Source organism: Anser anser (assembly GCF_964211835.1).
Source record: "Anser anser genome assembly, chromosome: 16".
Taxonomy (NCBI): Eukaryota; Metazoa; Chordata; class Aves; order Anseriformes; family Anatidae; genus Anser; species Anser anser.
In genome coordinates, this window is record NC_139737.1 from 15380794 (window position 1) to 15404099 (window position 23306).

The 23306-nt window shown below is 44.6% G+C and overlaps 1 protein-coding gene across 4 annotated transcripts in view; it reads right to left on the bottom strand.

Moving 5' to 3' along the window:
* The window catches only part of NDRG3 (NDRG family member 3), a 60540-nt gene that overhangs the window by 13098 nt on the left and 24136 nt on the right, over positions 1 to 23306 (bottom strand). For all 4 annotated transcript variants that reach the window (XM_083801286.1, XM_083801284.1, XM_083801287.1 and 1 more), the window contains exons 2-5: positions 22207 to 22312; positions 17531 to 17566; positions 1094 to 1199; positions 272 to 392 (exon numbers count right to left, since the gene is read on the bottom strand). In XM_083801286.1, the coding sequence (XP_083657412.1) occupies positions 272 to 392; positions 1094 to 1199; positions 17531 to 17566; positions 22207 to 22263 (320 nt within the window). In that variant the 5' untranslated portion in view covers positions 22264 to 22312. The remainder of the gene's footprint in view (positions 1 to 271; positions 393 to 1093; positions 1200 to 17530; positions 17567 to 22206; positions 22313 to 23306) is intronic.

Sequence of the window (23306 nt, forward strand, 5' to 3'; positions counted from 1 at the left end):
AGACAGACAAAGCAAGGAACACCAGCTAGACTGCGATGTGCTGGGCTCACACTCAAGTCAGAGAGCTGGTACCACTAGCAAGGGCCTCAGTGACCTGAGAGTTCCCTGCACATTCCTCAGGAAACCTCCTCATCTTCCCACTTCCTCTGCTCCTGAAAACTGTCTTCCACCACACTCAGCCTAGCAGTCCTAGTCAGGTTAAACTGGGTAGCTACCTCAGACCAGACTGCAACAACATCTGCAACTACAAATGTCTCTGCAGAGCTCTTACCCAGACGGAAATGGGGGGGCTCCTTCCTGTTGGCCTGGCGCATCCACGTGGCACACAGCAAAATGCTGAGTGATCTCCTGCATATCTTCGAAGTTAAAGAATGCATTGAAACAGGATTTGTCTGTGAGCGAAAAAAAGAAATGAGACATTACCTGACGTTTTACTATGATCAGTCCTCCACACATCATGGCATACATCTTTGTGAACCCAACCCCGTGCCGAGTCTGTGGGACAGTGGATGCTGGGTGACAGTGCAGCTGTGCCCCACTGACTGCAGACCAGCAATGAAATCTAGCAAATTAACTGCCATGGCTGGAGGGCAGGCAAGCAGGCAAACATCACCCCAGCACGCATGCCCAGGAAAACAGGGCCCTGCTCAGGTATTCATGGTACATACTGAGAAGCACCTATGTGAACATAGCAGCATGTGTGGGGTGGGAAGATATGGTAAGAGCAGCCGACCTCACTAAAACATCAGAGTACTTCTGCAGCCTTGAAGAAGGGACTTGCTCACCTGCCCAGCATCCAGGAAAACTGATGCCTGGTGGCAATTCAGGGAGAACAGCTCTACTAAACGGTGCAACAAGTCACCTAGAGCCCTGTAGTGTGGTAGGTGGATTCATTTCAACCCTGGCCCCATCTTTTGGGGGCTGTTGGAGGGCAGGGGCATGCTTCATGCTCTCTCTTAAGCAGACCTTTATCTTTTTATCCTGAAATGACCTATCCCATCTCAGCTCAAGGCCAGTCCCACTGCTCTCCATACTCAATTGATGATAACATAAACAAGCACTTTTTCAGGGTCCTTGGAGTACAAGGGCTTACGGTTGAGGCCAATGTCATGGTATGTGAGGATGACAGGTCTGTTCCCCTTGGGTGTGCCCCGCATGGTGACATGAACCACTCCGAAAGCTGTCTCAATGTCATGTTCCTGCAGAGAGAGAAGAAGGAGCCTCAACGTTATGTGTGCTGGCTGTGCGACGGGTAACTCGAGCCAAGGGCCAGCAACAAGCGCTTCATCCACATTCTATCACTGCCATCCTGTCCACTGCTGGTGGCTCGGTATAGCTCCTGCAACCTGCAGTCCTGTCAAATCTCCACAACCACCGTTCAGAAGCAGGTTGTTTTTGTACAGACATATGAAAAGTTTGGGGCTGTGCCTTCCTGTGCTCAAGATCCCATTTCAGTGGGTGACGTTGCTGCACAGTAGCAGAGGCCCAGTGTCATCTGTCCATCTGTCTGTTCACAGCATCACAAATGCAGCTCTACTCCCCCAGTCAGTGAATGTACTTCATTCCCTGGCTGGCATCCCTTCCCCTTCAGCACACAAGTCTGTGTTCAATGCCTGCAGCCCACAGCCCTGGGATCATCATGCCAAGGGGCAGGCTGAGGGGGCACAGCAATGCCAGAGAGGCTGGTAGCAGCCCCAGACCCTGAAGACCACACACCAGAACATTTTGGAAACTGCAAGGCACCACAGAACAAGGATACCCAAGCTCTGCAGACCCAACTGCTGGCTGCCTGGGGTGCTGCCACCCAAGGGAGTGAGAGCTCACACAGTGCCTTGCACAGGAGAGAAAGAGAACCATAAAGCCTCTGCTCTGGTACGTGTCCAGGACAGAAACAGAAGCCACAGATTCAGGATAATGAACACAGAAGTGCCCATAAAGTTGTCTGAGTTTAACTAAAATAGTTGTAAACACATCTAGACAAACACTGATCTGGTATAACTGCAGACTTTGGAAAAGGTGTGGAGATAGCAGTAAGGCTGGTTACCCAACATCATCTACGAGCCCATTCTCTAATCTATAGAAATCAAAGGAGAGTAATGCCCCAACATACAGACACTGAAAAAAACACGCATTATTTTCTTGATATTAAAAAAAAAAAAATCTGTTTAGGGAATAGCCTCCTAGTTCAGCCTCAAGACAGGACATTACAACCCCTAAAATAGTTTGTATTACACAAAGTTTACACAAAGCTTCTGATTTTTTTTTTAAACAGTGACTTAGAATAACCTGGATGTGATTAGACTGAATATAGGACAGAGGAGAGTACCTGGTTCACAGCACATCAGAAATTCATCCTGCCCCTCCTTTCTCCAAACAGCTGTCTGTGGGTCAAGACTGATTTAGTTCTTGCCAAGAAAGACCTTCCTCTCCCCAGAAGTATTTCTTTCTGGGAAGCCCCAAAGTCTCTCCCCTTCTCTCAGAAGTGTGGCAACAGAAGCAAGCTACTAGAGCCATATCACCTGAGGTAGCCCAAAGCCTTCTCCCTGATTGGCTTTGAAAGGCAGAAAGACATGCTGGAATCATTTCTGTGGCGTAGATCACCCCTGGCTGCCCTCATCCTCACAAAGCGGTTGGGTTTTAACTACATGCAGATATTGGATTGCACATGCAGAAAAGCCAGAGTAATTAGAAAGCGGCAGTGACCTGCCTGCACTAGATGTGGGCAACAGAAAATGGTAGGCGAGGTTCTAGAGTTTCTACAGCCCGAGGATGACAGCACTCCATCTGGCTCCCCCTTGTTCTCAGGCCAGGGCTGCAGACCAGGACATCCTGCATAAGGAGGAGATGAAAAGTCCATGTGTGCAAAAAAGGCCTGGGACTGTGCAGCCAGCAGCAGCACTGCCTGTCCTTGCTCAAGCAGAGCCAGGGTGTAGCCTGGTCTCTGCCTCCCAAGCCTCTGTGAAACCACCAGGCTCTCTGCTGCTTGCCTGTCTTCTCAGCTCTCCCTGCTGCTCCGCTACAACTGGGAAAAGTCCTGCTTTGTACTCCGGCGGTACCAGCACAGCCACAGCAGTGGCCCTCATAGCATTTTGGAAATTAGCAGGTATGAATAAGTCCTCTAACAAAACTGGCTGCTCTTGGAGGAGGCTGAGGCTGGCGACTGGTAGTGCAGGCAGCTGAAGCAGCCGAGTGCAGCAAGCTCGTGGAATTGCCCAGCAAGTGCCAAAGCAGCAGGAGCTTGCAGCCCCGGGCTGCAGCTCCCTCCTCATCTGAGCTAACCACGTGGCTGACTGCCATGAAAAGCAGGACTCTGCCATAAGCAGCTTTAACTCACTGACCTGGAAGGAAGCTATCCAAACTAACCAGCTGATTTTTTTTTTAATTAATTTCCTTTATTTATTTAATTATTTTAATCTGACTTTGTGAGATTTCTGCCAGGTCAGCGAGTTAAGAAGCTCACAGAGAGGCAGGACAAATGCTGGTGCTGGCTCAAAGCCAGATGGGAGGGCGTGGGCTGGCAGAAGTGATAACCCTGCCCTGAGCATGAGGCCAGTTTTACTGACTCATGTCTCATGCAGATGCACCTCCAGAGGACTGGGGAGGGTTTTACAAACAGCAGCAAAAGGTTAACTATCAAACAGAAGCACAAAACCCTAACTGAGCCAACAGTGATAAAATCACAGAAATAACAAAAGAGCTGATTATATTAAAAAAAGTCATCGGTTCAGTGACTTTTCTGGAATTAAGTCATTGCTAGGGCCACATGCGCTTCCACTATGTTGAAGACTGGAGACGGTACTCAAAACAGAAACACCCACCTCTCTTCAGTCCTTTAGTACAAGCACCTCAATGTGCTTCATATTGCAACAGCCTGCACTTTTGTGTTTCCAAAAGTTGACCTTGGGTCTTTCTTTAGCTCTCTGGTAGGGAAAGAAAAGAGTTTCCTCGAGCTAAGAATCAATTCTTGCTCTCCCACTTACTCTGACTTTGTGAACTGCATAAGCTGAGATTTTGGAAAGTGAGACAGTTTATCAAGAAGAGGTTTTTCATGTCACCAATGGGCACCAGTCCAAGCTGGAAGGTACTCACCTCACTGATTCTTCAGTCACATTCATAGAATCATAGAACCACAGAATATCCTGAGTTGGAGGGGACCCACAAGGATCGTCAAGTCCAGCTCCTGGCTCCACACAGGACCACCCAAAAATCATGCCCTATGTCTGAGAGCCTTGTCAAAAAGCTTCTTGAACTCTGGCGTGCTCAGTGTCATGACCACTGCCCTGGGGAGCCTGTCCCAGTGCCTGACCACCCTCTCAGTGCAGAACCTTTCCCTAACACCCAGCCTGACCCTCCCCTGTCCCAGCTCCACGCCGTTCCCTCGGGTCCTGTCGCTGTCCCCAGAGAGCAGAGCTCAGCACCTGCCCCTCCGCTCCCCTCGGGAGGGAGCTGCAGGCCACCATGAGGCCTCCCCTCAGCCTCCTCCTCTCCAAGCTGAACAAAGCAAGGGGCCTCAGCTGCTCCTCATACGCCTTGCCCTCCAGACCCTTCACCACCTTTGTAGCCCTCTTTTGGACACTCTCTAATAGTTTTACAACCTTCTTCTCTTGGGTCACCCAAAACTGCAGTGCTCGAGGTGAGGCCTCATCAGTCCAGAGCAGAGTGGGACAATCCCTCCCCTAGACCGACTAGCAATGCCATGCCTCACGTACCCCAAGACACAGTGGCCCTTTGGGCTGCCAGGGCACACTGCTGGCTCATATTTAACTTGCCATCAACAAGAACCCCCAGATCCTTTTCTGCGGGGCTGCTCTCCAGCCTCTTGTCTCCCAGTCTGTATGTACAGCCAGTGCTGCCCCTTCCCAGGTAGAGAATCTGGCACTGGCTGTTGTTAAACTTCATGAGGTTGGTGATTGCCCAGCCCCCTCATTTGTCAAGATCTCTTTTTAAGGCCCCTCTACCCTTGACAGAGTCAACAGATCCTCCCAATTTAGTATCTTCTACAAACTTACTCAGTATACCTTCAAGTCCTACCAACAAGTCATTAAAGAGAACTAGCCCTAAAATGGAGCCCTAGAGAACCCTACTTGTGACATTAATGATTCAGACAGAGGGAATGTCCACTGAAGATACGAAGCAATTTGAGAAATCCCGTCCTTAAAAAATCTTAGAGTGTACTGCTTTAAAAAATGTGAGATGATGCTGCCACGTGAGTATCAGACACTTCATTCAAGATAAGGGTCTCTACATTCACTTTTTAACTACACACTGCAACATCACGCTGATCTCCTTTTCAGGATTACCTGTGCAGATAAGACTCAGTTTTACTCCTAGCTTCCTCTCATGTATTGCTATGTCCATTTTTCCTGTTTATTTTCTACGAAACCTTACCATGTAGCTTTATGGCTTTTATCTTGATCTATAATTACAAAGGACAAAAACATTTTCAGACATTACACAATTACACAACATCCGACTTCCCTGCCACCGATTTTTCTCCAAAATAACTCTCCCACATATAAAAGTCAAAGGATGGCATGAGACAGATGCTTAATACAGAGCTCAGGTATCACGCTTTAGATAGCAACAAAAGTCGTTGCGCTTGTAAGATACAATTGCTACCTTGAATTGGCCAGGAAAAGCAGAAAAGGTTATTACTTCATTACTTGGTTATTACTCTTCCAAACACAGAGAAGAATAACCCAGTTGCAATAGATCCTTCCCTACACATGCACACCCCTCCCTGCCAGCCACTCAGTGTGATGTCCCACCCCAACAACTGACTGCCCCAAACTCTGCATATTCTTTCCTGGTGTTTGCCCACTGCTCAATTAGAAACACAGTGATGGAAAGTATCAGAAGCTAGTCATCTTCATTTCTCAGACAGCTATGTTTTGTTTCTGGTCTCTGTTAAGGCCAGCTCTGACACGCTGCACCAGTGTAGCTTGAATGGAGATTCAAGGACTGCTACCTTGCAGCTGTCAAACTCCCGCAATGGTCTGTCTGAACAGTGATCTGTAGTGCAGGGAAGGAGTGATGGGAGAAGGCAGGTGGCAAAGATGTGGCCAGGAGACTGCTCGATTTAACAAATGTGCAATCTACAAAATAAGGAAGGTGAAGGCAAGAGATGATGACGATCTATAGTTGTGTTTTGAAATACTTGATAAAATTTAATTTTCACTTACGGACTGGAAACTTTATCAGAGGTTTCTCTGAAGAGATTTTATCTTCTGCCCTCATTCATACAGTAGGTTAAAAAATAAACAGCAGCTGCAGGCAACATGCTGTAAATGGGAACTCAGCAGCAGAGGCAGCCCTGCTCCCCACAGCCTGCTCTTGCTGGCCACAGGCACCAAGCCGTGACGCAAGCGTGCCGATAGCAGAGCGCTGTTGGTGAGGTGGAACAGAGGAACAGGTTCTGTGTGGGCAGCTACTACTGATCAACCCAAACCAGAGCTCGGAACAGTTGCTTCAAAAACTAGCAGTGCCCTCGGGGCATGGATGAGATGAGCCATGAGGGAGGAGGATCAGGAGGGATGGAGCTAGGTAGGGCAGCTGGGGCTGCTCATACCAAAGGTCCAACTACCCCTGAGAACCTGACTTTAAGAGTGGGTACTTTGGAAAAATAGACTAGAGCAAACATGTAGCAACACTTCCTCAAAAACTTGCGTCTTGTAACATTTCTCTTAATTTTCCCAACCTCCAACAACTTGTAGGTCAAAAGAGACTTTCTGAACTGGAGGTGTGGCTTTTGCAGTCAGTCACCCTATGACCAGAAAAGCCAAAGCTGAACAAGATGTGGGGTGAGGAATACCCGCTGTCCCGCACCTTTTGTCTGCTGGCTTCACCTGAGATTCCCCAGTCCTCGGTTTGGAGGACAAGGAACAGCCGATTCCATTCCCACAACAGCAACACCTAACAGCTTGTCATGCTTCCCCTTCATGGTTGCAATTCCCCTTCATCAGTCCCTTCTCTGGGCTGATGTGCTCTGCCCTGTTTGGCTGGTCTTGGTGCAGCAGCTTTTGTCTGGTTGTGCTGCTGTTCTCCCCCCGTTGTGTTCTGTCCTGAGCTGGGGGGCTGGCAGTATGTCAAATATGGGCATGCTGTGGATTTACACAGTTGCACAATGAGGTTGCTTTGTTCCCTGTTCCTGATAAACAAGAATTGATTTGTTTTGTTGAAAGCCCCGAGCTGACATTTTCACTCATCTCTTGTAATGTTAAGGTCATACACCTCTGGGTTATCATCAGCCCTGAGCCCACTCCTATATTCTGCTGCAGGATGGTTTTACTCAATGTGCACCATATTTGCATTTATCCAAAGGCAGATAAAGGTTGCCATTGCACCTTCATCGCTTTTTCTAGATCACTTAAGAACAGGTTTAAGCAGCACAGGTCCCAACACAGACCTCTAAGGTACTCCTCTAGTGACCTCAAACGACAATGAAAATAATTGATTTTGGTTTGTTCACCACTATTTTACCCATGAGAGGGTCTCATTCCTTATCCCATGGCTACCAATGTCCCTTAATAGCCTTTTGGTAAGGGGTCTTTTGCAAATCCAAGAAGGCTGCTTCAACTAAATTGCTTGTATTTATACAGTTACCAACTCCTTCAAAGGATTCCAACAGCTCTGAAGAGCACAATTACCCCTTAAAAACACCATGCTGACCCTTTCCCAATATTTTATCCTTGGGATCCGTTCCCTATACTCTTTGCTAGTTTTATCAGTCTGCCTGGTAGAGCTGGTTGGTGAATTGACAGATTTGCTTTGGTACCTGCTCTAAAAATTGTGTTGCATGTGAAGCACTGATGAAGGCACCATAGCAGCTTCAACAGAACTTAACCTCTTGCTTAACAACTGCACTATTTCATTCTTAAACTCATTTACAACTCCTGTGTTGATACGCCCAGTCCTGGCACCTTGCTGTATTTGTTTCATAGTCTCTGCAATAGGCACTGTGGTTTAAGGTGGGCTCTCTGCTTACTCTTACTTACAAAGAGCACTCCAGCACCGTAACTTCTGGGAGTTGCTCTGTGGCAAGCTCATGCACACAAAAAACTAAATTTATTTATTCTACTATGGCTAGATCTTGTCCGAATCCTCCCTTCAGAGCCCGAGCAGCCAGTATCACTATCCAAGCTCTCTCACGTGCTTCCACATCCGATTGTCTGCTTTGTTCTGTTCATGCTTAATCTGCTACAATTTATAACCTTTTTCATTTTCACAAGCTTTTTGAAAAACACTTTTTTTGTTTTCAATAGCCTCTATGCTATTCTCTTTAGTCATGCTGGCTTCCCTGCACCACTTCTCATATCTGCCACAACAGATGGTGGGCATTTGCTCTCTGCCTCCATTTTGATGTCCATAAAAAAAAAGTCTCAGAGCTGCTGCGGTGTTTCAGTTCTTAGCTGCCTTGCTTAACTTATTTTCAATAAGCTTTTCCATTTCTATGCAGTGCTTGCTTTGAACTTTTGAGCACGAAAACAGTTAAGTTTTCCTATGTTTTTTTTTTCCCCACTCTGGACAGATGTTGACCTTAAGCACATTATGGTTCCCATCACACGACAGCTCTTTGAAGACAAACGTTTTGAACATGTTTCTCCACTGTGCTCATAATCAGGTCAATGTGGGGTTCCACACTGTTGCTCCACAGAAGTCTGCGTCTAAAAATGGAGTCTTGGTGTCATGTCCTACTGTCATATCTGCTTGTTTGACACAGAGAAGCCTGGGAAGAGGCTTCAACTCTTCAACTACAGACAAAACATACATTTCCTACTTAGGCCTGGCATTTCAGCCTAAGGGAAATCTATGGTGTTCACTGACGTAAGTTAGAGCCAAATCGGATCAACAAGCTTCCTGTAACACCCATCTGCATCCTCTGACACCTGCATCTACCCTCACCTCCTCATGCACTCTATCCAGGTAATTAGTGTCCCATGATCAGTGTCTAACAACAGGGTCCTCAACTTTCTTCTGTGATCTCAGACAAGAATACAGTAACTATTGGCAGAAACAAATAAAAACTGAGATTGTTGGTGTAATTTCTCATTACAAATTGGCTGACTTGATGAAGTGTTGTTGAAAGGAGAGCTTCCCTCATCATTCTGCTCTTCCCCATGTCCAGTGCAGCTGATGGTCACACAGACATCTGTAAGCACGGTGTGGGGCAGGCTTCGTTTCCCCACTACAATGGAAAACCAAAACAACTCACCCTGAAGCTATATGACCTCTCATTCAGATGGAAGGCCAGCACACAAGGGCAGGTGTGGTGGCAGACTTGCCTTAGCTATACCATTAAGGAATACTTTCAGGTAGGGGCTGGGCAGAAGAACACAGCAGCCAGAGAAAGGCCAGCAATGCTACTGACTATCTCCAAAAGTCCCGTGACTTTTGCTATGTGTTTTTTGGTCCCAGCTCCTGAGGATCACTTCAGAAAATGAAATGTGTGTTCCTGGAAGGCTCAGGCACCAGAAGGAGGTAAGATACAACCCAACAGCAGTTTTAAAACATTTGAGATTAAACAGATACAGGATTTGCTGGGATGTACTCCTTGCTGGGGATTTGCAGAAGGTCAGGCTAGACTGTGATGTTATCCTATTTGGTCTTAACATCTTTGAATGATCCTTAAACCGAGGAAGAAAATGCACATCTAAATATGACTGCCAAAATATAAATTTACTGTGAGACTGATGACGATAAGAAGTGGACACAGACTCAGTGTGACAGAAGGTTCAAACGGGGGAACTTTCTCTGACTGCCACCTGCTGCTTTTGGCTAGAAAGGGAAACAATGACAGTGCCAGTGACAGACGCCACAGAAGATTTTGAATATTACGAAATAACATTTCTGACTGAGGGAAGGAGGCACTCAAGAGCAGCTCCAGAGATGTCCATGGCTTGCCTTGAGCTCCAGACCCCAGGCAGCGAACAAAGGGACCTGAGTGCTGGACTGCAGCAGCCCAAATTCCAGCCACACTCCCTCAGCTACAGGTCTGAGCAGGATCCAGAGCTTAAGCTTTAGAAGTTATTAAAGTCTGAAATAAACCATTTGTCTCACAGTGGGAATGATTAACGATGAGAATTCATATTACCAGTGCTTTTCACAACTAATTTATTACGTTTCCTTTTTAGCATTACCTCACACTGGGAGGCTGCTCGAAGTTCATTATTAATTCCCTTGAAAAAAATAGAAGTGATTTAATTTGGAGACTGACAACAAAGAATACATCTTTGAAATCTCTTCAATATATGTATTTTTAAATTCAGGTCTGGCAGAACACAGAGCAGCAGGGTATCTGCTACTTACATTCTGCCCTGTGTATAAGCAGAGGCTAGAAACATCCTCTCAGACCTTTCAGCTTAAGGACACTCAGGTCCTCACTTACCTAAGGCAGAGAAACCTGCCACTGCTACTTCGCTGTGGGGTGGAGGACAGGCAGATTACTCAGATGGGGTTTCCCCGTTTCAGTGAAAAAGTAGCTACAGATATTACTTACTTGTGTCATCTTTGCTAAGGCTTGCAGAAAAGAACTGCAGCATGTTCCTGGGGTAACACATCACAGCTATTGACTATGAAGAGATTAAAGTAGGTATTTTGTTGTCTTGCTCTTTGCAACAGCTGCCCTCAAATTTCTACACATTACTAAAACAACAACACAAACTATGCCTAAAAGCTAAGGAAAAAAAATGTAAGATGGTGAAGCATTGCCATCTGGTAATTCTTATCATTGCAGTACCACAGACCTTAACGCAGTTGGTATGTAAGTACTTACCACCTCCTCTCTGTGCAAGATTATTTTGGAAATAGTAGGGCTGAAGGAGACGGCTGCGTGGGAAGCAAGCCTAAATCAGATTCAAAGCAACATCTTGAACTAAATTATTCATTTCCATACAGAGCAGAAATTTATTAATAGAAAACACAATATGATCTATGCATGCAGGCAGCAGTTTCTAGTACTTCGTGTAACTGGATTAAATCTTAAATTAGAGAAATGCTGGGTGAGAACCAAGAGCAGCAGAAGAACGGGGTGTGTAATCTGGTTACATAAACATGAAAGCATCAGGGGACAAAGGTGCCACTGGGCTATCCCCAAGCTACTATTTTATATACAAACAAGCTTTTGTGAATTGCTGTTGCAAGGCACATGATGCTGAAGGACAGACCTACGTGCCTGTAACCCTTTCTAATGCCCTGTCTGCCCTGAGAGAAATGGAAAGTCATCTCCAAATCAGATCCTGCCAGATAACAGCTCTGCAGTCAAATGAACTGATATCCAGTGACCTATAACAGGAGTAGAGCTGACGAGTTGGGTCTGTGTTCCCAAATCAGAGAACGCAAACTCTTAAAACCACATAATATTGAGACTGATAGAAACTAAACAACTAATGACAATATCTACAAGTCAGGAAACGAGCAAAGGAAGGATTGTGCTTTTCCATCTCCTGCACCGTCCCTGTGTTACATGAAGCAGTTGAAGCCACAACTTTCTTGTCCTCCAGTAATGTATCCAGTGTCACGAGCGAGGCACCCAGCAGTGCTTCTTTCTCCTTGCTCCAAGGGTAAATACCCCCTTCCCCAGATAATGCAGGAAATTGGAACTGCCAGTACTGCCAGATCAGTAATAGCTCAGGGTGAATTAGATAACCTGGAGGTCAGGTCTTGTAAGCCCAAGCCTTGTTTCCAGAACTTGGCACCCCGGTTTTGTGTCAGTGGAGCAGCAGCTTGCAGCCTTCCCCAGGGGCTGCAAACAGAAGAGGTCAATGCCTCCATCCCCTGAACAGTGAGCTCAAGGTGCCATATCCAGTAGACATATGGCCCTTGTAAACATGAAACCTACACAAAGACGACCTACATATGCTAATACAAAGGCAAGTCTAAAACAATTTTGTGCGACCACTAGACCACAGACCATCTTAAACCCCTAAAGACAACCTGGATGATGAACCAGGGGCTGCGCTTCCAGCTAAGGTCAGCCCACCTACAGGTGAGATGTGCCAAACCACATTTCCATGCCTTGCTCAAAACAAGAAACATCTTAAAAATCTTCTGAAGAGGAGAATGCAGGGACGTGCTCTGCATCTCCAAGCCTTCAATGTCCCCGCTAACTAGAACTGTGTCTAACAGTGTTCAGTTGTAGATAGTATTGCAATTAGCTGCTCTGAAACACCATTAAAGGGTGTTTCATAAGGGATGGAAACAGATCAATCACTGTGAGTGGAAAACACCATTCATTATTCTTAAGGTAGGAAGGAGGCAAATCCCTTTCTCAACCTAAGGCGCATACATTAGCTTTGCTGTAAGAATTCACTGACAGAACAAAAAACAAAAGCACAGGAACTTCAAATACCTCGTCTGCATAATCAGCCTCTTTAGTACACTGTTGTCACAAGCATACAGAAAGCAAAAATAATGTTTAAGTAAATCCCATGGAAGGATCACAATCATACATTTCAAAATTAAAATTATGCTTAAGTCAAAGTCTAGCTAGCAAAACCTCTCCAGAATTCAATACTGCAGCATTATATAAAAAGGGAATTTTTAGATGGAAAGCCAGTGATGGGAGGAATCAGAGAAAAGCTTTCCAGGAAATAAGATTTATTTTATTTTGGATATATCTATTTTATTTTCATCAATTTTAGCTTTATATTTTTTGTTGTAGACGTGTCAACAGAAGTCAATAATAGTATTTTGTTGGTGTGACTAACTAAAAAAAAATAGGGGAAGCTTCTAATTTAGTAGGCATAAAAAAAAACTTTCTTGCTAGATCAAAACCTTCTGTATTGTAATTAATTTCAGACTAGCACTTTGAACAAGAGACCAAAAGAACTCGTACAAATCAGGAACACAATGGTCTTCAATATCCTACAAAAGATATTTCAATGCTGGTGAGAACAGCTCCCCTGGGATTTGTACAGAGAAAGCAAACCCTTCCTCAAAGTGCTGAAGTTGCATATTATTTCATTGCAACATACAAAAGATGCTTTAAAACATCTTGTATTCAAGGCTGCTGTGTAGCAATCACAAGCTGGCTTTAATGATTTCATTAGAAAATGAAACCAGTTTCCACTTAACGTCCATGACATCAGCAAATACACATGATGTGATTATTTCCAATAACCTCTCAAATGCAGAAGACCATCTCTTACAGCACAGCAAGCAAAAATAAAGCAAAGAGACCGTACAAGGATAGGAAAACTTCTAATAAACAAGATTGAAAAGATTAAAACGTGTATTTATGGAAAATCTTCACCAAAATTAAATCAGCAGAAACGTGTTTATTGAAAAATTGTACTTTCCAATACAGAAAAGTGGCAAAAAAAATCCTCAGTGGGCTCTGCTGTTAATTCTTCAAACATTTGCTGTGTTTTACTCTGGGAGGTAGGCAACACCAAGTACCTCTACATTATCAGTTAATTTCAGTAATGCACAGCAAGTTGTTGGACAAGGAAGTTTTCATTTCTTTCCTCTGTGGGTTTATGCCTGCTTCGTCTCTTCTGTTTCAGCTGAACTCTGCATGTCCGGGATTTACTTATCCCCACTTCTTTCATAACTTCTGAGCTTTCTACAAATATTCTGCCAAATCCCAACCCCCTCTCCACACTCCGGGTCCTCTGAGGTGGTTCTGTGTGGTGTGTGCTGGAGAGCAAAACACTTCTCTGCCTTCCCACAGGTGGGAGGCAGCAGAGGGGAGGCACTAGCTAGGGATCATACTAAACGGTAGCTCACGTCAGAATGAAACATAACAAAGACTTAATTGGATAGTTTACAAATATACCCATATATGCCTTCACTGCTTTTTAAGCAGAACATCTTGCAAAGGGGGAGAGACTTAGGCTAACCCTGAACACCTCAAAGCAGCCGAAGAAGGTCTGCAGACAATAAAAGCACAAAGCACAAGCACAGCTCTATTAACTGTGTAGGTCACCGCACCATCTGTCTACCAGCACACCAGACCATTTAATCCACCATCTGTCTGCTAACATTAGAAGAAGTCAAGCCTAGATTTCATTAGGATTCAAATAGCTTTTAAGCAAAATGTAGGTCGCAGATTTAGGTTAATATATTTTCTTTCTGAGAATAGCCTAGATTCATATCGATAAAGATCCCTAAGCCACCATGCGAGCTTTCCTCTTTATCTTCATTGCAGTTGGTTATCAGATTACTTCGGGGTTATTTTAATTGATGCCCAGGCAATCTGTCAGGGTTAACTGTGCTTGCTTGTAGATAAACAATACAAGAAAATCAGGGCACCCGCATCTGAAAGCTATTATGATGCAGCCAGGCTAAAAGCTTTTCTGTTATCACATAAACCCAGAGTAACTAACTTCAGAAGCAAGAGTATGTTTGCTGTGTTGACTTTACGCGGATCTGGTCCTGGGAAGCTATTCAAAACTGAAAACAAATACATGAGCAAATTAATAGAAATTCACAATAGCATCACCTGTGCCTTCCCAAAGGAAGGCTAGATGTTAAGTCCTAAATATGCTCACTACCTGGAAAAGTAAAACATGCCAGAGGTTTACAGAAAACATCATCCCTAACTTGTGTGCCTGGCACCACACAACTCACAGAATCAGTGTTAATGTTAACAACATGTTCATCAGCAGGGTTTGAACTAAACACTTTTCACAGTCATATACACTGATCAACTATGGAAAATATTTTGAAACTCCAGCTTCCAGCCAGAAGGAGCTCCAGAGGCACTGCAGGAAGAACAAGCTCTGAGGCCAGCTGTGCTGGGCTCCAGCCGTACCTGAAGGAAGCACTGCTCTGCAGAGGCCTCACCGACTGGCTGCAGCCTGGCAAATGTTGCCCAGGATGCGTCCGGACACCTTCCACACTGCTGCTGCCTGCTCAGCTCCTTCACCCACATCCCCAGAGCACAAAAAGCTGCTTTCCAGGTCCTCTCCCCTCAGGTGTCCTGATACAACTCGACAAAAATGAATGTGCGTAAGAGCAGCCCTGTTCACAGAATCCGATTTGAGGGTGACACTCTCACTTCTGTGAAAATAAGCAAGTTCCAAATCATTAAACCAGCTACAAACCCAGGCACAAACACGGCTTTATCTCCACTTAAAACAGCTGGTTTTGGACTTTATAACAAAAAGGCCTGAAATGCAGGTATTCCCTCACTGATGCTGTGCTCTCATACTGCAAACACTACATTGTATACAATATCCATCCCACAAACCCCCTACACTCTGTGTCAAAACCAGCCAGGTCCCTTGCAGGTGCTACAGATGTTGGAAGCTGATTGAGAACTTCATTGCACTGTAACTGGAATTATCAGCCTTCATGAATTTGTGACCAGCTTGTACCTGTTCATGTAAAACTGAGGCTGTCCGCAAAGCTCTTCCTCCCTGTGAAACTCTGGACAAATTATACCCCTGCCCAAGCACTTTTAAGTCTCTTTTTATACAGCAGAACCTCCATTCCCCTGAGAGCCCCAGCAACCTTCTTCACTTTGAATTCCCCCTTCTCAAACACGAATAAGTAAAACTGGACCAGTTCCACGGTGGCCTGAATGTGTCAGCCGGCCATGCTTTACTAGATCAAAAAGCAAGCAGTAATTTTTACACAGACAAAAGCTCGACTTCCAAGTTCTTCCAAGTCTAAGTACTGTTAGCAAATGAGGCATAAAATCCAAGCAGCCATCCCTCCACCTATGTGCTCCAACAGATTTCAGAGCTCACTCAGCCCTCGGTGGCATTTTCCAGGTTGGACAGTGAGGCCAGGCCAGGCCTTCTCTGAATCCACACCATATAGGCAAAGTGGAGGAAGGTGAGGCTGGGACAACATCTGCAGTCACAAGAGATGCTATGCAACTTATTGGTGAAAAAAAATAAAACAAAAAAAAACACAAACTAAATGAATTACCAAGCAGGCTCCCGGAAGGAACATCTCGTCTCCTGCCCAACTGTTGCCATGGCCACCAGCTCAATGCTGATCTAAACTGAAGCGGGGAGAAGCAACATGCACGTTCTTCCCTGGCTCGGTGCTCCCAAGCCCCTTTCCACGGCTGCAGGCTGCCCTGACAGCTCCTCCAACGGCACCGGGCACGTGCAAGTCGATGGCTGCTGCTCGTTCCTCTGGAGCTCCCACTGCTCACATCTCATGTGACTTCAGATTTGGAGCGCTCTTTAAACAAGGGTGCAGCGAGGCTCTGCTTGTGCAGAGAAAGCATATGTGCTCAGATTCTTAGGCATTGTATTTATATTCTTTCACAGCAGACAGGCTTCAGTACGGAAGAGCCTGTGAACCACTCACCCAAAGCACCTATTCTACCCTTCGCCCCATCCTACCTGGGAGCACTCTGAACCTCTGCAGAGACGGAAAAGATACAGAAAGAAAGATGGAAACAAGATGGTATAGGGAGGTGTTTTTCAAACCCATTATCTACCTTTCTTAAACCAGAAAAATGACTCTCTAACACTGCTGCCACTTCTGAGATAGCAAACTTAAGTGACAACAAGGTAAGATTGGTAATTTTTATATTTATAGACTTTAAGATAACATTAAAAGTCACAAGGAATCATGCTAGAGCAGTACAGTGACATGTGCATGCCTAGACGGGGTGTACTTTCAGTGTCCTACATCAAGAGATGGGAAAAATACAAACTGTCTTCTTAGGACCGTATTTTTTATTTTCCTGTTCTGCACAGACTTGTAGAAGGTCTTCTGGAATTGTCTACATTGACAGACTTCTTATTAAAAGATACACATGTGGTGTTGACAGATCTACCCCCTAGCTGCACCACTGGGGTAACACAGCTGTGAGCGCCTGTCCTGTGCTATGCAAACGTTACAGGCACAGCAGCCTCTGGCAGCTGAAGAGAAGGGTAAAGATACTGGCTGCAGATCAACATGCTGAGTGGAAGTCAGCAAGGTAATCTGGCATGGTAAATGGAGACTGTGCTTTATAAAACCCACCACATAATCTCAGTATTGTGCTCTGCCTAACAAAGAACGTGTCCTCTGTCCTGGTGGCTCGTGGTGCAACCGCTCCTCTGAAAGGATTATTCCTATAGCAACCAGAGTGCTCATCTCCACACTACTCTGAGATGGAAAATCTCCCAGAAAATGACCACAGCTTTGCCACGACCCAGGCCCAGTAGGGCACGGGTGCTGTATCTGGGGCAGCAGTAACACTTGGTGATTTCCATTTCCTCACAACACAAATACACAGAGCATGCAGACTCCTCTTTTCCTAGTCAGTGAACCAGATGGGATGTGACAGAGCTGCATCTATTCAGCAGATCACATCTCACCAACAAACTGCCTTTCAGGAGACCAGCCAATCTGCAGCCTGTTGTGGAGCCTTGGCGGAGAGCAGTCTGCACCTCACGGCACACAACGACAAGCTCTGGTGAAAGGGTAAAGGGCACTTTCTGTCAAATGGACATATTCAAGCTCCTATTGATTAAACCTTCAAAGAAGTTAAAATGAACATACGGTTTTTCATTTCTGTCAGCGTTACTGATAGGCCACGAGGAGGCTACCCACAGATCCTTGGCTCCTGCACACGTCTTACCTGACAATCGAAGTCCTGGAAGTTGCGAGCTGCATTCTGTTAACAAAAAAAAACAGAAAATAGACTTCAGCACAGTACCCCAAAACACAGACCAGCACTACCATGAAGGGTCTCCTCAGAAACCTCGCCTTCAGCATGGTCTGGCCAGACTAAAAACAAACGTGAGACTCCCACAAGAGAACTCCATGCAAGTTTTGCCCACCGCTATTCAGTGAGTCCTCTGGGGACTGCCCCAAGTGAGCATCTGGGGACTCAGATGAGGGTTGAGAGCATTGGAGCAGGAACAGATACAACCCAAGAGGAACCCTGACCAAAGGCAGGCTGGTTTTTGCCTGGTCCTGGTACCCTTTATTAATTTGAATTTAAAACTCTTTAAAGGACTGCCACTAGAATCGCAGGCAATGAGTGCAAGAACACAAGCTTTGTGGTCAGCTACTCTGCAGTGGCTGTTGTTTGCATTGTTTCATCCCATGGCAAATGCAGTGTCGCTGCTGAAACCGGAACACATGGGAACTGGGATAAACAACCCAAAGCAGACTTTTCTCAGATGGTGTCACCACCCATACATGCGAGTATACATTTGGTGTACTGCAAGATTTAAATTCTGCAGTAAGTTGTCTGTTCGTGTGCCTGCAAAGCTTCATGAAACCCAGGCTCTGATCACAGGGGAGGCTACACTTCTGAGTGCTGCACAAGGCTGGGCAAATTATCCAAGTCAGCATACTATCTTACACGTTATAGGCATAGCACCTTAGTGCTGAAATTACAACTAGGACCATATATGAGCAACACAAGTACCCTAAATGCTGGCCGAGTACCCTAACTCCCCTCCACATGTAAGCAAATGACCCTGTTTCCCTCTCCCCGGGCTTTGTCATAGTTAGGAAGAACATGGGTTACTAACCACATTCTTCAGTTTGTGATGTTCATATTTTGGATATCTGCAAATCTGATGTAAGAATCCCCAGGTGTTAAGTACTGAACTGTGTTAGATATTTTGAACATAATGTGGCACAAAGCATCAGATCCTCAGGATGGAGACAAAGGAAATATAAATCAGCCCTCTCATTTCAGTTTGAAATCCTAAATTAGCTGAGATTTCTTGTCTATGCTTCTTTCCCTGCTCTGTTAAACACAGCCAGTAGTCTCCTAATCTACCAGGTTGTAAAGAAGAAATTCAGTTGACAGTTGACCACGGCCACAGTGAATAAGGACTACAAAAAAAAAAACCACAAACAAAAAAAAACACTTTATGAGGAAATGAGGAACTTCTGTACCCAGCACTGGACTTGGATGGTCCACAGTAAGTGAACTGAAGGCTGATCTGAATATCTGCTAAGAAAAGTGGAATTCTTGGGGGTGCAACAAATCAAAGAATGAAAGCCTGTAACTGTATTGCTCATTGTCCAAGTACACCAAGATGCAGAAGTAGCATTATTGCTGACATGTCCTGACTCCTGGATATTTGATTTTAACACATCAAAATCTGACTTTAAAGCACTGATCTATCAATTTTCTCAACTTTCTCGAGTCTAAGATGAAGACACATTTTCCATTTCTCTGAAGACGTCATGTCTGTAGCTCAAAGGCAAAGCACTAGCTGGAATTATGAAAGGATATTCCTTAGGCTGAATTGGAACCTCCTGAATTAAGTTGTTGAGTTTCAGTGACTCTTCACTGAGGCTATATTAATAGGAGTCAAAGTTGCCAGAATACTAAGCAATGAGAAGTAGTAGAAAAGTTTTGAATGAAAATTAACATAATGCAGCACTCTTGGTTTTGTTTTGCAAACCATCTTTGCTGAATAGTTGTTACTACTATAACAGTTAGCCTGAAGACACTGGAACTAAAGGTTAAGATGTAAAAACCATACACTATCCCATTTTGGCAGCAAATTTACACAACCACCATTCAGGATCTCTAAACATCCAGCAAGAGCAGGAACTGGTAAGAACCTGAATAGTAAGTAAGTTTTCAGATTACAGACAGTATTCTCTTCTTCTCTCTTTCAGCTAACTGCAAACATTTCAAGTCGATTTTTTTTCCCAGTATAAAGGCACTGTACTTTAGTGAGCCTGAAAAAGGTGAACATATATAGTTGAAGTCTAATAGCAAATGCAGGGAAGTAAGATCCATTAACTTACACACAAATGTCACAGTGTATTCTTTAAAAGTCAGGCTCGTAGATTTTTGCTGACTTAGATCTGAGACAAAACAAAGCCAGGGCTCAGTGGTCCCCAGTGGCATTTCCTGGCTCACACAAAGTGACCAAGCTATTATCCATTTCCACATCCCAGTCATTTCCACTGTTTGAGCATTAAGATGCCAGAGCTCCTTTTCTCTGTACAGCAGTCTGAAGAGTTCATGAGCACTCACCCATTAGCAACTTAAGAGTTTTACTGTACTATTTCTGGCCATTAATCCCTGCTGGCTCATGAAATCCTCTCTCTAAATTGGGTTGGTCAGTAAAAATATTAGTGAACCGCCAGCTCAATACTTCTTGGATGCTGATACGCTGCACAGAACAGCACATTAGGGCACCACACCCATATGCTCCACAAACAATGTCTACGAAGCACATACATATTACCTAAAGTCTGAAAGCATTAATGAGGACCAGAACTCAGAGATGGTAGTTCCTTGAGACATTTCTTTGGTTTAAAGAAAGTGCAAAAAGCAGAGCCACAGCACTCTTCTCATCCCTGTACAGTGCAGAGTACAGTAGTTCTGGAGCCACTCTACATATTTTTTTTCCTACTGAGATGGTATGTATTTTCTGTAACTTCAAAACAGAGTCAAGGAAATCAAATGCCACTTCGAATGTGCCCTTCTGTTTGTTGGTTAACAACCACTGGGTTGTTTAGGTAATCACTCCGCATTTAAACCAGAACTGTCCCAGCTGTTAGCTAAGAGAACTGGCTGTGCAGATGACAACACAGCAGGGACTTGATGGGACTGATCAAGCAACACCTGACAGAGACTGAGTAGTTAATGGAGACCAAGAAGTGAAAATCACTTTGTTATGAAACACTTCAATACTTCCTACTTTGGTTGTTTCATGTAACCAAGGGAAACCTACCTGCTTGAACTCAGACACACACAGACAATCCTAGGAGAACCATAAGCAATAGGTAGCACATTACATTTGAGAAATTTGTCTCCTATAAATATTTTTCTCTCATTATGGAAACAGAAACTGTTTTCAAGGTCTTTCTGTATTGTTATCTGCTGGTCTACACCTCTGTTGTTCTTCCAAGGATCACCCTCCCTGGAAAGATTTTAAAACGTTATGTTCAAGCTATGGTGGAACCTAGTAGTAAGCACTAGACTATAAGAATAGGCAGCTGGATTGTAGATTTCAGCCATATTTTTAGATTTCTGAGATATTAAACAGGTATGCTAGCACTCTGAAGAAATTGGCAAAAACCTAGCAGCACAGACTAAAATGTAGCAGAATTTCAGACATTTCACTCGTCTTTGGTGGAAGTCTGCAGTCATAGAATCATAGAATATCCCGAGTTGGAAGGGACCCATAAGGATCATCGAGTCCAACTCCTGGCACCACACAGGTCTACCCAAAATTTTAGACCATGTGACTAAGTGCACAGTCCAAACACTTCTTAAATTCAGACAGGCTTGGTGCAGTGACTCCTTCCCTGGGGAGCCTGCTCCAGTGTGCGACCACCCTCTCAGTGAAGAACCTCTTCCTGACGTCTAGCCTAAACCTCCCCTGCCTCAGCTTAACACCGTTCCTGCGGTGTTAAGTCTACACAGTGCAGTCTTCTGTGTGTACACAACGAGTGGCCAAAGTAGGGTTCTCATTCAGAAGCTACCATATCCTTTGGCAGAACAAACTGGTTCTTGAAATCAGACATTAAACAGCAAAACACTGCTTCACATACCATGAGACTCTTTGACTTGGCTGTTAGATATGGGAAGCGACCAAAAACTATTGGTCATAATCACAATGTTCAGACACAAGATTCTCAACCTTCTTGGGATGGTCCACAATGACTTAGGAACTCAAAGCAACAGTTCATGGCAGAATAAAGGCAGGCTTGGGCTTTCCTAAAGCCCAGATGGCTGTCCTCCAGTCCACAGAAGATAGAGTGAAAGGATTAAACAGCTGCTGCAATGCAATGATTTTCCAAAGTCTCAGTACTGCATGAATCAGAACTGCTATGACTAGACTCCACAGATATTAATAAGAAAGGGCTCTCCATCAGTAAATCCACTAAGTCCTAATTTGCATTTAGGGCTCAAAACAAAAATGTATAATTTCGAAAGAAAAAAGACTTTAAATAAAAAAGTTAATTAAAAAAAAAAAAGTGATACAAGCCAAGGTTTCTCTAACAAGCTTGAGCTTTGATATCAGAGGTTCTACAGCTCAGCAATGTCAGGAATGGTGTCACCTTTCCATCTTCTGACCTGCCTTTGTAAAACCCCAGTACAGGAATGATGCAGTTTGCCTGAGACTCCAACTTACTTGAACTGTGGTCTTTCTTTCCCTGAGTCTTTGGAAGGGTATGTGATGGTGGATCACTAGAGCTGGGGAAGCAATTCATGTTTTTCAGTACTTAAGGTACTTCAAGCTGTCAACAGACAATCAGGGCTCCTTGCCAGACACAAAGTCAGCTGGAACACACCTGCGAGAGCAAAGGAGCAGCTAGCATTACCTTATCATTCAGAAGTGGTTTGATCTCTGTCAACTGAACGTCCTGTAGTTCATCCATGGTGCCGTACGCAGTGTCGCTTAACACTCACAGCAGCAAAGGAGCGATTCTGAAACAAAGGCATATATTTAGAAACAGAATTACGAAAGATGTTAGCCAAAAGAAAGCTTTAAGGTCTTTTCATTAGACTTGCATATGCCCAGACTGAAACCTGAAAGCAGCTGGTTCTCAGTTCAACATAAAGTACCCGTAACAGGAGAATGCAAACAGCCATGTTTGCACTCAGCGTCTCATTTTGCTATGCCTCACCTTGTACATTGTCTTGCCCACTGAAAACTGTCCCAGAAAGCTCACACCTTTCTATTCAGAAAGGCTGGGTCCATTTCCACGCGTTGCTGGTACTCCAGCCATAGTCTGCCTGGAAATGACTGGATCAGCAGAATGATAAAACCGCTCATGAGTACTGACACTGCCAGAGTGTTTTATGAACGGCTGATGGTGCAGATCATGTCGCTGCTTATGAAAGCTGTACATATTACTGAAAATGAAATTAAAAAAAAAAAACGTCATGGGCATAAGCAGGGACAAGAATAGGCACATGGTGGGCTTCCTGGATGTTAGCCGAGCGCCCTAGAAAAAGAGTCTTAGGTGCCACCACAAATCAAATTCTTTTTGCAAGATTATATACTGCCGCTAACCACGGAAGAAAAAGGTGGAAAACGAGTACTGCAACTGTGCTTCTAAAGCCACCGTAACTCCACACAGAGACTGCCCAGAAAGGAGTGCTTCTCCTCACACCAAGAGATGTGCAGGGCTGTGAACTCTTTTCATCCCCTTTTGTGCCAGAACTAACATTGGTGTGGCTGAAGCCAGTCTCGCAGAACACAAATCATTATGCCTTTTCCCTCTGAAAATCAGCCATAGCAACACGTGTCTCTTTTAGCTCCTTTGCCTCAGGAAACTAAATTAGTTGTCTTTTTCTCTCTCTTTTTTTTTTTTTTTTGGCTAGAAAACATATCAGTTCTGAGACTACCAAGAAACCAGGTAATTTGCAGGTAACGTTTCCCTTATCCCACATTGAATTTTCACTTGGAAGAACAGTA